This window comes from Pomacea canaliculata, linkage group LG2 (assembly GCF_003073045.1).
Source record: "Pomacea canaliculata isolate SZHN2017 linkage group LG2, ASM307304v1, whole genome shotgun sequence".
NCBI lineage: Eukaryota > Metazoa > Mollusca > Gastropoda > Architaenioglossa > Ampullariidae > Pomacea > Pomacea canaliculata.
In genome coordinates this window covers 25397379-25414044 of record NC_037591.1, presented here as the reverse complement: position 1 = coordinate 25414044, position 16666 = coordinate 25397379, and the positions used below count along the sequence as shown (strand labels likewise).

The following is a 16666-nucleotide window of genomic DNA, read 5'->3' as shown; positions in this document are numbered from 1 at the left end:
GTATGTTTATGTGTGTGCGTGTGTGAGAGTGAGAAACATCGATAAGATTGTACGGTCATCGAAAATGACATTGTCTTCACCATCACCAGCCTGATCTCTCTAACCCATCTGTACTTTTGTCAGTTAGTACGAAAAAAAAATGTGATGTCGACTGGAAGAATATCGAATGCCGTGCATTTGCAGTCGCAGACAGTGCAGTCTAATTATTCTAATTAGTGCAGTGGTCACAGAGTGATGATCAAAGACATTCTGTGAATATTTGTACGCGTGAGCGCCTGTATGTTTGTCCATTACAGGTGTCGCTGCTGTGATATTTCTGGCTTGTCCTAAATAGTCGGTCAGTGCCAGCGCCATGCATGGCGGACGAAGGTTTTTCCTCCCAGCTCCTCCTGCACCGTGGCCAGGTCACGAGTCCCCCAGCTGCGCACGTCACGCTTGTTACGTAATTGCTGCGCAAATTATGCTTTCTCGCTCCAGACAGATCATGCGAATCAGCCGGGTAGGTCAGTCGTCCGTGTGTTTATTGACTGGCATTCTCCAGGCTAGCCAGACAACATCGGACGACGAGGATGATGTCAGTGGGAAAGACCGCGATACTTATTTTAATACGTATACGACATCGGGGCGGCTGTGGTTTTTAGGATTTGTGAAAGACTCAAAAATATTTCTGTAATAGGGTTTTGGTGGAGTGGTAGGGCGAGGTGATGTACTAGATTTTTAGTGTGTCAGAATATTTTCGACGACGTTGGTCTTAAAGTACGTTGAATGCACGTTTTAAACACTATAAATATGATCGTGAATGTACGCGTTGCATCATCATCATCATCATCATCATCATCATCATCATCATCATCATCATCATCATCATCATCATCATCATCATCATCATCATCATCATCGCCGTCGTCGTCGTCGTCGTCATAATCAACAACAACAGGTCTGAAGTTACGTTTAAGTACTGCACTAATGTCCATTACTTAGCCAGAAAGGATTTGATACTCCTCGTTTATTTTTCCATCTACATGTCCTTCCGCTTCCAATTACTTTTTCCATTAGAAGGTTAAATCTTGTGATTGTGACATTTTTGTCCCAGTTTGCTCTGATCTCTGCACAAACTGCGAGAGTTAGTCACACAGTATCTCTGCACGGGAGAAAAATCAAGTAAATCAAGTATTTTACTGGCGCCGCATGGGTTGACGACTCCAGTCCGGTTCCAGTTTCGCCCACAGCTTCTGTGAATCGATAAATGACGCTACAAACCTTGTCCACTGGAGTCACCTCCCTTTTTGATTGCTGAGATTGCCGAAGGGAGTAAATCCGGACAGTTGCGCATGGCAGCCCGCGACATGGCGTCATCCTATCCTAACCCCGACCACTTCCTGCCCCACACACTCTACTTTCCACACAAACAGCACGCGCACGATCGTGCCAACTGCCTGCATGCGACATCTGGACCGTGGTTTATTCCGCGAGATGGCAGCACTCCATCACGCAGTCATTTGCCACGGTGTCTGACATACTGCGTCATTTCCGCTAGGGAGGCCTGACAAAGGCGCGTGTTCGTTGGTTGGTTTCTCGCGCGCTTCCGGTGAGGAAGTGACGGTCAGGCGTCGAGGTCTGTGTGGTCAGACTTTGCTACTCCCTCCAGCTGCATCTCACCTTCGCACCACACCTTTGACAATGTCTGATAAACAGAGGAGGTGACGATTGGTTTAAAGGTTGATTTATCTCAAAGCGAGCAAAAAAAAAAAGGTTTATCACATGCAGACGAGAATATCAGATTAAGCGACGATACATCCATTGTATAGACTGGATTTGTCGGAAGTGTGGTTGACTGATTGAGACAGTAAACATGAGGATCGCCTTACCAATCGGTCCCCAATACAGTGAGGATTGGCTGTCCTGGGTTCAGATCTCGTCACGCGCACGCTATTCTTTCCGAGCATGTGACACCTGTTTATATGGTCGGCTGCTTTGCCGTGAAACAGCTTTAGTTGGTGGTTTGGGGTAAAACGTCAGTTTACTACTCCCTGGCGACTGGTCGTACCCGGTGTGGATCTAGTTTATATCATGTATTCAGTGAAGAATCTGTCTCGCTAGTTCCTACCTCTGTCCACTCACTCCTAGCATCTTTCTCTGCTCCCTTTTTTTTAATAATTTCAGATCTCTGTTTTATATCTCATTCACAAACACATGCACAAACAAACGACCGAAAGGAAAACAATCACCAACGCAGATGCGCATTATTTCTCTCTCTCTTACTTTCGCTGTCGTTTTGTTTTCTTTCTTTTTTTTTTCTCTGCCATTATGATCTTTTAAACTTGATTTCTCTCTCTCTCCCACCCCCTCTTTCTCTCTTTGTTTTTACTACACACAAGAGACATGAGGTCGCCTGGCAAGGGCGGACTACTCTGCAGAGCGGCGTCAACGGTGCGTATCAGCCTCCGTGCACACGAGATTTTTATTGGTCGTTTTACGAGCATGATGAACTTGTTTATCGAACGCCAAATCTCAGCCACCGGATGTACACTTGGATAGCTAGGGGAGATAATGGGAATAATTGTCTCAAAGGGAGGTAAGGCACACGGTCATCACTTTATATTGAAACCGCTATAGTGAAATCGCTTTTAAACACATTTTAGGGGCCATCGTCTGTTAACCATTTATTAATAACGACGACGATTGATCCCACAGACAAACTAGAATGCTCCACAGCTTTCCTCAACCGATACTTGCTAAAGGGCTTGGCGGGTAAACCAAATATAACGGTCGCATAAATCAAATCAACTATTGGATAAACATCTATAAACGTTGACTACAGACATTTACATGCATGATTATTACTAAATTCTTCCTACCCAGATCGCCAAACAGATTTTTATGAATTAATTACACGGGTGCGTTTGTTTCTAGAGAAAGGGACAAAGCTGACTGTGACTCAAGACTGATGCTGATCATGTAGCTTTACACCCGGACATCAGCTGACCACGTGATAGTAAAGTACATGAGAGTGTCCAGCAACGAAAAAAAAAAAAAAAGAAGAGAGAACTACATAGCAACTGTGACGGTCTTCGACAGTTCGCACAGGGGTCGTGATGTTTTTGCGATTAGAGAAGATCAAAAGCATATTATGACAGATCGGATGCACCAGCCTGCATAAACTCACAATTTGTGGGGAAGTGCACTGTGCTAGAAGATGATAATCAGTCCCACAAAGCAGTGCGCGGAGGCGAGGAAACTTTGGTGTTGGCGACGCTCATGATGTGGGAGAGTCTGACAAGGACGACGTGGATTCGAACACACCCTCATGTCAGCTCTCATGGTATAGGCTGAATAAGTCGAAGTTTAGACTGAAGTTGTTGATGGGCTTAAAATAGTTATTGCTTGACAAAATGTATCACAAAAGTGGGCTATGTAGATTTTATACGTATTTTTTTTTTCACAGAAAAAAAAAAGAAAAAAAACCTGTAGGTGTATTGATTTTGATAAAATCCTCTCCTGGCTTGTCGTCAGTAAACTTCAAAGAATGTCCTAATCAGCGAGTCGGGCAAAGCCACCCTTTACTAGTAGCTCTACCGTACAAATCCGGGTTTTCCTATTGTCAACAATGTGTAAGATTGCCGATGTTCAGACCTTTTGTAGCTAAACTGGGTTATCTGCCCACATCTTGAAATTACCGGACTTTGAAGACATCTTTTCTGAAAAAGGCAAGGATTCTGGAGGTAATTAGATGATTAACTAGCACTCTGGTTAACCTCTAGGTGGCCTGGCCACAGACCAAGAGCACGCATCTGTCTCAAACAAACGTCGGCCTCGGTTTGTCACGCTCCATCATTCGTTTCTCGTTATTACACCGTTATTTTGTTTGAAGTCTGGCCTTGTGAAATAATGTGAATTGAACGGTATGAAGAGTTTGTTTAATTTAAACTATTTTCGTTCCTCTTTTAATGAACAAGGTTCGGATGACAGAAGATATTTTCATGTTGATGATGATAGTGTTGGTGGTGATTTATGGAACTTTAAAGCAAGTGTGCAATCCACGCTTTAACAATACCGTATGTGGAAATTTACTTAGAATAACATGGAAAACGAACATAAAATTTCCCATTTCCTTTAATTTAATAAATGCTTTTTCTATGACGCCCACTTGATGGTGTGTGTGGCCCGGGGCGGGGCTGGGATAGGGATTCCACTATTTTCTAGACAGACCAAAGCTAGCAAACTGTGAAGCAGTGGTGAGTTAGCTTTAGCAAATTACTCTAAATACCATTGGTAGGCCCTCGTGGTTCCAAAGCAATGAAAAAATATTTGCACTAAAGTACTAGGCACAGCCTATAATAAGGAGGTTTTCACTGAAGCGGTTTAAGCCCAGTTGTTCGAACTCGAGACCAACATAGAAACAAGTCTGAACGTCTACAGGTCCATACAATGGTGGTTGGAGAGCGGTTCTTGACCTCAAGAGGTCATCTACGCTAAAAATGAATGGCGTGCATAGCTTAGTGCAGCGCTCAACAACACATCAGAAAACCATTTGAGAGTTTGGGGGCTTCCAGCTTCTGTAAGACGTTGGCGGTGTGCGTTGGAGCCATTAGCTCATCTCTGCACTTTATTTATATTCTCGGTTAAAGAACCCCTTGAAACCAAGCCCCATGGACCGCAGGGACCAAAGGTTCAGAAACTTTCGACAAGTATGTGTTTTGGATGTCGCGTTGTCATTTTGTTTAAAAATAAAGTCGCTCTCAAGGGTCAGTCTGTAAAGCACTTAGCGTGGCCTAACGAGTACAGACGGTTGCACAGCACATCTGTTGGGCTGTCAGATGAAGGTGCAAAACAGCTCAATGAGAAATATCGTGCTTGGGGTGCAAAAACCCGCCAGGAAACGTAAACTCAATAAGACCTTCTTCAACAAGGTGTCTGATACAAGAGAGCGATAAAAACGCTTGGAAGAACTGCTTTTTGAAAGTCAAGTGACGTTAGCGGACTTGCTCTGATGTTATCCAATTGATTTTACCGAAAAAGTAAACCTAAAAGCGTTTGTGCAATCAATTTGTATTAAGAGCCGGCAACTGAAAAGAGATCCTTTCTACACTTTCCTCTTTCGAGGTTCTGCCAGGGACTTCTTTTCGAGATCGACCCGCGCTGCTGCACGGGGAACGTGTATCACGAACAGTGACGTCACTTTAAGGCTCAATTCCCTTATTCCCCACCCAACCCTACCAACACCACCACAGATGTGGTGAAGAACTAAGGAGCAGAATGTTCATCTCGTTGACACATTTCAAATACAAACACACATATAACTGTGTGATGGCGCGCGCGTGTGCATGCATGCGCTCTTGTGTGTGTGTGTGTGTGTGTGTGTGTGTGTGTGAATAAAAGGGAGAGAAAAATGGAAAAATATGATAAATACACAAATCAATATTTTTTTTACACAGCAGATTGAGAGGACTTTCAGTTTATTACCATTTCTCATTTTAAGAAATCGTAAGTCCAGATAAAAAAAAAGTCAGTACAGCGGGCATGTATTGAGAGTCAATGATGGGACTGTCCTGCAAAATGAAAACGCCTCTGTAAAAGTGGTTTGAAGAGCAGATAATAATTACACTATACACCTACGCTTACATATATTTAAATGAGGAAAATTGGACACATTACTACATACATACATGCAATGAAAAAGTAAACTCTTTTAGTTTGTTCCTTGTTGCTCCTTTGAGGAGCATAGGGCCGGCACTCTTTCAGTCTTCAGTAAAGTTTGTTTGTGTTGAACCGAGAAGAAATGGTTGTCAGACATTGTACTTGCCAACGTCAAGAGTTTTCAGGAGCCAGCTGGCAATCAATCGCACACCCGTAATCGCGATTTGCTTGAGTGATCTGGCACCTCGCCAGCAGACATACCTGAGGTTCGACTCTTGTCCCATTGTTCGCACGTTCTCACCCCCCACCCTCAATTCCTTTCTTCCGCTCCCGTGAAGCTGCACCCCACCAACCGTTGGCCATTGGCCGTTGTCCAGAAGACCTCTTCAGCCGGGGCCCCAGCAGACGGAATGCAGATAGTAGTTCCCAGCCCGCGACTCGTGTACGTCACCACGAGGCCGATACGTTACCAGCGACCAGGTCTTGGCGGAATAATTAGTTTCTTGATCAATGGCCTTGTCAGGGCGGGGTGCTCCGGGCTGGCACGGTGCTATTGTCTTCCCCTGAGCATGCAGTGGTCCGTGGCCACCATGCGCTTGACCGGAAGGGATACAAAACTCGCGTCTGCGTAGTCCCGGATGACTGGGTCAGACGGCATCGAACGCTAGAATAGCCTCGTTCCAGGACTTGATCGATAAAACCTATTACTCCAGCAGAGACAGGGAGAGGGGGAGAGAGAAATAGAGAGGATAGAAATGGGAGAGAGAGATGGTTTATATATATATCAGCAGGCAGGATGTAAATAGATAATGTTTTAGTAGGTTCACTTCACCACACATACCTCTGCCACTTTGTGTGTGAGTGTGTGTGGATACATATATAAGCATCACGATATAAATGTTTTGGTAGGTTCACTTCACCACAGACACACTTGCCACTTAGTGTATCCGATCTCTCTACAGACGTAAGCAGCTAGCCACCTTGTTGTATACCTTCTTCTCCCATCCCTTCACATACACTTTTCCCCAGAAAATCTCAAACAAAAGGAAGACTAATCACAAGCTCTGTAACAAAAGCCCCCATGCCAAAGATTGATTAGCGAAAGAAAGAAGATAAAAGGAAAGAGAACCATTACATCAAAGACATTGCCGAATGATGTGGAGAGTGACATCGTGACAAAAATTACTTCAGACTTCGGAACCAGACAGTAATCTTTCAAATCGAACTCCTTTTCTTTCTCATTAACCCATACACCCAAGCACACACACACCCACGCACATCAATGTGGTCACTCATACGTGCAAGGCACGCACACAGACACACACACCTGGACACAATTAGCCATTAGGTTATTAGTTGTCTCCCTTCAAGCTGTGCCTTACAAAAATCCAGACAAAAGGACAGGAAAGTCTGTTAGTAAGTTTGAATGCTCATCAGACATTTTAGAATTTGTACCCAGCATTCCTTAGTAGCGTCACCTGGTTCATTTTCTGTAATGGCATTCGATTACTGTTTTTTTCTGGCGTAACGGCTTTCATGCATTTTATTTTGATGATTGGCTATCGATTAATAGTTTTCTCGACTCTCCCTGCATGGGTAACGCGAAGGGTTCGTCTGAACTACTGTTTATATTTTTCTTACTTTAGTAATCCTTTGTTACTACCTGTAATTCTACATGCTGAATTCATAACCCAACGTTCTTGAGAAAACGGAAAGGATTCTATAATGAAGTTTGAGTGTTAATGAAACACAAAAGCTGTCGACTTTGCCTAACTTTGTGTGTAGGAGAGCACGACACCTCACATAGATCTCATCGATAAGTATATTTTTGATACAAGTTTTATTGTGAAACACTGAAGGGAAAACTTAATGAAAACTTTTCACCTGAAACAGACGTTAGACGCTGGTATTTGTGACGTGCAGAGCGGAAGTGTGACGCACAAAAGAACTATCTTCATCAAGTCACTACATGATACTTCTGATACACAAAAAGACCACATTCATCATGTCTACACCTGACATTCTGACGGACGTCTGACGCACAATAAGCACCAGATGCATCAAGTCAATCCATGACATGTATGACGGACAACTGATGCATTAAAAGAAAGGAAGAAGAAGAAAAAAAAGACAGGATTGATGACGCCTGTACCTGGAATGTAAGCGTGCATGATTCGCTTCTCACCTTCCCCATCCCCCCAGACTCTGTCCCTCTTTTTTGCACCTTGACCCTCCGTTCTCGTGCGTGGAGCCGCCTGCACGCTGACAGATCCCCCGTGCCCCGGCCATTTGTTATCCCGCGTTATTTGCCGCCACTGAGGCGTGAGCACAGCCTCCTGCGGTCCTCCCCACTCGCCGACTGCGAATCTTCCTCACTTGCTTCTCCTCCTCCAACGTGTTCGAGATGTTATCGGCTGCTATGCGTCTGTAATTTTCGGTTAAATTAGAAGATAATTTGCGCCCGGACGACCGATCTAGACATGCCAGACTGCATGTCTGAAGCTACGTCCGCGGTTTTTTTTTTCAAAACAAGCATTTGGTCTTGGAGAAGCAAGACTGCAGGAAGGGATGGGTAGAGCTGAAGACATTCACATTCAAAGACCTTTGTTCCTGAAGATGTTTCTTGCGCCAAAGATTGATTACCTTGAGAACTTCAGAACTGTCACTCGGTGCGTCACGCTTTGGTACGTCTGGGAAATCGTTGGAGTCTGCATCAGACGTCACAACCGTCCATGCAGTTCTGTCGATGTTTATTTTTTAAAATCTTTCTTTTATCTGTCTTCCTGCCTGTAAATGTTTGTGTTCATCGACCGAGTTGCGACAGCCGCCATCACCAAGGACTGTCACGTCCTCATCGTCAGACTGGACATCTGTGAAACTGTTGCCGCCATCTTTAAACCTCGGCTACTGGACCTGTAGAACCTGCAACAATAGATCGGATTCTGTCAAGAATTTTAAACTTGTAGTAGAACTTTTAAAGCTTATATTGTATGTAAGTAAGTCTGTCTGCTTGACCATTACCTAACTTCATCAGCTGTAATCCTCAGAATAAGACATCAAAAACCTTTGGTCTTCAACTTCAAACGAACGAATAACAAGGCTGCTTAATGTCTTTTATTTCCGCTTTCAAAGGTCCCCAGAGTTCCTCTATAAGAGTTTTCTGTCCGGAAAGCCAGGAAATGAAACTTAAATGCCTTTTTCATGCTGGAGATTTTAGTTCTGCCAATAGCCTGATATTTTTTTCCAATTTTCAAGCTTCCTTTATCTCTTTAAGTGACTGCTCACTAGGATTCGGTTGTCAAGACAAATGTGAGTGCCTGTGAGTGTCTGCAATAAATATCCGTGCCCAGAGCTTGTGTAACAAATAGAGAAGGATAGGGTCCACCAATAATCATTTCTGAAGGGTATTTTGCAACTCACTGCATCGAATGAAGCCGGATATTCTCTTGACTCAGCACGCTGACAAATGTCTTTTGATCGACAAACTCAAGAACTGGTTTCTCTCTTCTTTCTTCGATCTGAATCTGCTTTGCTCTAGTGCCTCATCTTAGATGGATGCTGAGCCGACTAAATACAGAAGCCTTCTCAGAACACTTTTGGCATATCAATATAACTTTCGTGTATTTTATGGGCACTCGCGATATATAAGTAAAAAATCTTGTAATGGTAAATAGAATGTGATGCTTTTTTTCCTTTAGTATTTCAGAAAACGATTGCCACAGAATCTTGAGCCTCTGTTGGTAAACAATCCTATCCAACATTAAATTGAACCCTTAAGTTAGAGTTTTTAGAAAATTTAAAATTCACTCGACAAACTTGGAGTAAATTTTTACCAGATCGAATTTAATGAGCAACGATTACGGCCATTGCATTCTAGGTTGTATTATTATTTTTAATTTTCTGTTTCTAAGTGGGGGCATTAAAGTTAATTTCTCAATTTGCATTATTGGTAATAAAATATAAACACATTTCAAATGTGCTTTCATCTAAAGTAAACTCCTGTAAATTTTTTATTTGATAGAGGGTTCATCTCAAGCATTGCAATCATTATTTTATAGTTACAACTGAATTAAAATTAAAACATTAAAAATCCAACATAAAATTTTGATACATATTTATCGATCTAGAAAACGTATTTCTTCCTCATTTAGCTGCATGCAAAATTTATTATTTACTTACTCGTACGTGTTTTCGTGTATGCTCTTTATACGCTTGTTACATTTTATAGCTGTTTGGAGCAGGCACATCAATGAGACTCACACTGTCAGTTGTGTATAGCTCTCAGCTGGAGAAGGATACGACTGATGTTGTTTGAATAAAGAAGAGATATGTATACACAGATCTTTGAACAATTTTAATCCACTGGTGTCTGTATTCAGTATCAATGGTACATGACAATGAGTACAAACTCTATCTGAGTGAACATTCATTAACAGAACATATCTTGTCCTGGTCTGTTGTCTTTCACCGAGGATGTCATCTTTCCTCTTCCAATGCAGACGACGCTGTGCATACCACCCTTCCTCATTTTTTGTTTTCTCGACAAATCCAATTGTGATTAAGAGAACATTTAAGACAACATTAATGTAATAGTTCTCGTACCTCTTTGTCATAAAAATCACCGGAAAATGTTTTTGTGATACTTTATGCTCTTTTTTCCAGCGATTTTCTTCACTGAGCGCTTGTGTTGACCTTTAACAGTTCAATCTCATATCAGTTATATCTGCTTATACATATTTTAACTACTGCCATTTCTTATTATCAATTTCACACCTCTTATTGCAATCAAGTATTACTCTCTCGTTTCATTTCTCTTTCAGTCTCTTTTTTTTCTCATGTACGGTGGACGGTGCTGTCCGCCTAACTCACTAATTCGATGGTCTTGTAATCTTAGAATCCCTAAAGCTCCAAAAGAACGATTATGGATCTTTGGAAAGGAGACAGCCTACTTAAAAAAATTAGGATAAAACATAAAAACGTGAAATGCAGCAGCTTTAGAATAGTCTGCTTCAGTTAAAAAAACCGTGAAAAAGTATCTTTGAAACAAATACGCAGGAAACATGTTAGAGAGAGAGAGAGAAAAAATGGACGGCAAATGAAAGAGTGGGGGAGCTTTGAAGACAATAAGGTGGAAGAATAAATACATTGTATCTCATTCTTTATCCTATCATGTTTAAACGCTGCATCCAACCCTGCCTGAACACAGAATTAAAACTCATATGAGGCTAACTGACAAAGTGATTGAGGGGAGAATGGAAGGCGAGAACGAAGAAAAAACATTCTGAAAAGGTATTTCTGTTTCTTTTAATGAAAGAGATGCTTAACACAACGGAACATTTTTATAAAAAGACCTCAGACCTAGTTCTTTGAAATGAAATTTTATAAACGTTGATGAACGGCGATAAGATGTTAGCAGGGTGTCGGAACTACGTTTGTCCATTTCACCAACTTCATTTTCCTACTGTCTTGGAAGGGAAGGAGGGAGAGGATGGGAAGAAGAAGAAGAATCAAAACGAGGAGGAGGAGGAGGACAGTGTGTGTATCACTTCCGGTTTTTCTCACACCGGGGAAGGGTGGTGGGTCTCCTACAAACGACCGCTTCAAACGAACTAAAGAGAGGCGGACAGATTTACAACACGCGCTCAAACGCAGCGTCGTAAAACGCGTCTGGTACTGGCAGCAAACATGGCGGGAAATAGTTGCCCACGTGACGTGCGCGTGCTTGTTGTTTTCTTACTTACACCAATGATCGGCGCCGGTGACTTTCCTGTTTCTGCCTTCTCTCCCCACTTTCCACCTCACCCCCCCTACCTCACCCGGCTAGTGACGTCATTGATTCCCGCTCAAGCTCGCGCGTGCACGTGATTGCTTCTGTCATGCACGTGCGGCGATCGGCACCACGATCCGATATTTGGTTTACAAGCACGAAACTCCTTGTAATGACTGGTAGTAGCCATTGCGCCATGACAATGTTTGACCCGATGCTAGAAATAAAAAAATTGCCCTCCATGACCCCCTCTGTCTCATCAGCAGCACCAACAGCAAATAACGCGAGTTGATTGCTCAACATACTTGTTCTAAACTTTGCTAATGCGACTGTGGTAAGAAGTTTCATTATCCTTAACAATATTTTGTGTTTTAAGGCGATGTATATGGACAGTCTCTGGTACGTTGAGAGATAAGATTTTGTGGCGATGATTAGAGACTTTGTGAAGTCCCCTGGACGTCATTGACCCGGATCGCTCGAAAAAAGTGATCAACGAAGTGGTCGAACTCTTTAACGTCTACACTTAACCCTTACGAGTACGTAACAGCTCTTTACGCCGCATATTCAAAAGAATAAACTGAATGAAATGAAGTAAATAGAGAACGAAACAACAACAACAACAACAACAACAACAACAACAACAACAACGACGACGACGACACGACGACGACAAGAACATTCTTTGTACTTGTAGTCCAGATATGTGTTCAGACCGAATCCCGTTTACTATTCGCCGTTTTCCAACTTTTCCCACTAAGCAGCTACTGAGAAATAAAGTCTGCATTTCAGCTACAAAATGCTGGCGTCATGGCGTCGCCATGCGGACTCCTATCATGTAGCCAGGTTATCAAGAGTGGTCACACTCAGATGGCAGTAACGTTGGCTTAGTTCGCTGACCTCTCACCTCGGGTTAAGAGATGAAGGAATTACATTCTGACGTTTGTGGCTTTTGTTACCAGAACCGACTTGTAACTGTTGCCGCCAGAAACATTATCACACACACACATCGATTGGCCATAAACCGCTCTTTGAGCAAGTGGTTCACCAGGACAACGGGCGTTTAGGTTCGAAGCAATAAAAGAAGAATATGTGAGGCAGAGGCGGACTGACACTAGGCGATCAGCATCATCCACCCTCAGAACACGGGGATGAAGTCGTCCAGCAATGATCTACCTTACACTCGTCTTACACTCAAAAATCCTTGGATAATTCGTTAAAGTCTTTTATTAATGTTAATGCACTGGATTGTGGAGATGGAGGAACAGTCTAACTACCACGTCAGCGAATTTGTGTGTGTGTAAGCTCGCGGGCGCGGAAGAACAAATAAAATATCAATAAAATAAACAATTCAACCACTCATAATAAATTTGTGTTTCTCCGTTAATTTAAGACATTTCTTGTGGACGCCGACTGACAATACCTCTTCTGGCCATTTCCTCGTGACACCAAGTCTAGTGTGAGTCGGACAGACTTACACACACACACTCACGAACGCGCGCGTATTTGATGCTACCCCATTGGGTCACCCCAGCGTATGCGCAGTCTTGTCGACCTGTCCAGGTCATATCATGCTTTGGCAGATGGTTACAGTTCCCTGGCGGAACAAAACAATAAGCTGAGTGCAAAATCCTTTTATCGGGTGGCAGGTCCACGGAGTTGTGTTGCGTCCGGTTGTTCTCCCATGTAGGCGACGACAAGCAGGATGCTCCGCCCCTATCCCCATCCCCTCCATCAGACACGTATACACAGGCATGCATACTCACACACTTGCAAACACACACAAACACTTGCAAACACACACAAACACTTGCAAACACACACAAACACACAGACAGAGCCTTCATCCCTCCCTTCATCAATCCACCCATCTACAGGGAAAATAAATGTCAAAATTGGTCTGTCTCCTCTAGACACTCCACAAACAGGAGTCCCAGGAGTTCTGGACTTTTTAATGCCACTGCCTCTTTCTTCCCTATCTCAAATTGACCAGAAACTTCTAGAAACTTCCCTGTGCTCTGCTTGTGGATGTAGTTTTAATTATAGCTTTCTCCAAGACTTGCTGCAGATGCCTTCCGTTACCTTCACCTGCTCGTTATTCTCGTACGCCTGAACCTTCATTTCGTGTGACCAGTCGACCTAAAAGCACTGAATCTTGTTTTTAACTATTCTGTTCGTTTTGTCGTCGTCGTCAACAAGTAACAGCAAAAAAAAAAAAAGGTTCATGAACCCTGACGTATGAGTATCAACCTCTGCGGGCGCGTAAGCACACAGACATACACACGAGTGCAGTAAACTATATCATCAGTGTGACCCCGGGGTCAACATCAACTTGATGTTCACTTCTACATGAACACTAGGTTTCCTAAACTGTCTGAACAGTTGACCACCGCGTTTGTCTACCTGCTCTGAGTTTCACCACTGTGTGCTTGCCACAGTCTGTTGTAATTTAGATGAGAATATATATACACAATCAGCAAGATGAGGTCAAAGACTAATGTCCTGTGTTGCCTCTGATTGTTGCTTTTCTTGTTCAGTTTATTTTTCTGAAAAATTTTGCGGTTAGCGGAGACGCAGGAGAAAAACAGGATGCACGAAAAACACAGGCAGGTGTTTCCGTTGGTGAGCGAACGTTAACTGTTCATGCAGAGAAAGCAGAAAGCCGCTGAAACCGAGGTAAAAATGAGAATGGGTAGAGTTACTTTGGTGTAAAGCATCTACGGTGGCAGTCGAGCACTGGCATTCACCAGTAGATGCTTTTTTGCGATAGAATTTACTTACTTCACTTATAAAAATTATCTTTCACCCATTTACCTGCACCTTTTTTTGTGCTTCCCGAAAAATGTTTGAAGCTTCCTGTCTGTAAATCCATGCATCAGTCTGTTACCTTCTGCCACTCACCATTCCACCCCAAAATGTCATTAAAACCCTCCAACCATCTGGCGGCGCATCTCAACTCTATGATTCACTGACTTTTGTGAAAGAGGCTATGCTTTTTTTCCACATTTCTTCCTCAATTTTCTTTTGAAGGAGCCGGTTCCCTTGAATTTTTTCCTGCAATTTTGTGTCCACTTCAATTTAAGATGCAGAAGGAACATCTGGAGAGGGGTTTATTTTGAAGAAAGAGAAGTATGTAGGATTAATTTCTTCACATCTGGCGGAAGAAGAGTTAATACGTAAGATAGTTTTTTTGAAAAAAAAACCGACTTATTTACGTCTTGAAGCAGGAGCTCCCGTCATGCACAGCGTGCTGGTCTATTTTTAGCCTCTTGCTGCCAGACCTCAGTGTACTTCAGTCTCATATCTTCTTCCTTCTCTTGTGTGCGCTATCTTCCTCTGTCTATAGTCATCTGGAATATGGATTTAACCTTTGTGTCCCGGCGAAATGCAGGTGATGGCCATCTCAGCCAGGGATGCAGTCGGCTGTATTAATCTCAGTGCATGAAGGAATGTCTGCAGAGAGGGGACGAGTAAATACAAATTTTAAATATGATAAATGCCACTTATTAAGTGAAGCGAAGATTATAATGTGGCAGATGTAAGATAACCGTCGCAGGCCTGAAGTAAACGTCACGGCTCTGGGAAGAACCTCCACAAGCCTTGAGTAAACATTCCTCATATTAGAAGCTTTCAGTAAACCTCGCGGGTCTTTAGTAAATACAAAAGGTCTTAAATATGTCACGTGCCTTAGCGTAAGTGCTAATAAGGGTCAACAACTGGCCTATGAGCACAGATCGGGAGGGGGAGAGCCAAGTGCAGGTTATCCACCCCAACCCACCCGACTACCGCGTGTTTGCTCTTCCCTTCCTACAAATTCTGTCGGTCCAAAGGAATTATTTGTGTGTGTGTGTGTGTGTGTTTGTGTCTAGATTCCTTCTGTTGCCTGCTGGAAATTTGAGTTCATGCGTTTATGCTTGTGCATGCTTGTTTGTGAGCGTTCATGCGTGTTTGTGAGCGCATTCTTGGCGCCGTGCATGTGATAAACGATAAACGTTTTCGGTATAAACCCAACTGTTCATTACCGTACCGATCACAAACCTGGCCGGGGGATGTGAATGTGATCACTAGAAGCTGTGAAATTACCATGCACAGTGTTAAATAAGTGCACACGAACAAGGCATCTGTTCATGAAATCACAATGAGGAGCAAGCCCGTGTAAAACGGGTTTCATGCCTCCCTGTCGCCGCCATCATGCGCTGATCACTTCGTGTTCTTTGTAACCTGATGCCGCTGACATCCTTCTGATCTTTAGCCAGACATGCAAAGTTTCTTGTCGCCTCGTTAATTTTACATTTTGTAACTGTGAGCACACTAAATGCATCGCCGTTGGACCAAATATTTAGTTTTGCTGTGATAGTGTTTTGTGCCGGTGGGTTTGATGGTCGGTTGATTGAGCAACAAAGCAGCAATTTCATGGTTGATTGGTTGCAATTTGGTTTCTTTACTGACAGACTTATAAACTAAATCTGCAGGCATTTATAAGCAGCAAGGCTAGGTGTTGCTCTAAAATAAGTTTAAATATTTAATAACCCTAACAACAATCCACAGACACTCACTGTTCACCCACGTTCATCACATAATCGTCTCCCTGTGATTAGATATGTATTTTCATCTTTTATACAGACATTTACTACCCACTGCCCACCCTGAGATACGAACCTAAACCCTTTACCTTTCTGTTATAACAGGTTGCGCCTTTCTGACCTACTGCAACCGGGACAGTGCCATCACTGCACAGCAAGCGCTGCACGAGCAGAAGACGCTACCCGGGGTGAGTACCCGCCTTACCTCATCCAGTACCTCGCCGTCAGCACTGGACATTATCCTTAGTCAGCTGCTGTGGTGCCTGACTCCTTCTCTGCTTTTCAGTTAATTCGCCATTTTCCTGTCATTATCCATAATGCACGTCTAGCAACTTTATTTTTTTGTCTGTTCTGTTTTCGTCAGAGACATTATCTTTGACATCTTCCTCAGCACTGTGCTCAACAAATCGGCTTACATCTTGTCCCTTCGTGTCTGTGTTTTGTTTTCATGATTTGAGTTTAAATCCCTTTCTACAGACACATGTTCACAACTTTTTCAACTAAGATACTTTTTTTTTAAAGTTCAGTTTTGATGCTGTGTACTTACTGCGTGTGTTTTACTTTCTCATAAGTGAAGTTAGAGTATCTTTCGGCGGAGGTAGTCTGCAAGTTCAGGTACTATAATATGCATAGTCACGCACACAAACATCTATACATATGTATATTATATTGAACATTTACC

General features: G+C 42.9%; 1 protein-coding gene across 1 annotated transcript in view; it reads left to right on the top strand.

The window, feature by feature from the left end:
• The window catches only part of LOC112556494 (CUGBP Elav-like family member 3-B), a 204510-nt gene that overhangs the window by 40370 nt on the left and 147474 nt on the right, over positions 1-16666 (top strand). The window contains 1 exon segment of the mRNA XM_025225554.1: positions 16090-16172. Within this exon segment, the coding sequence (XP_025081339.1) occupies positions 16090-16172 (83 nt within the window).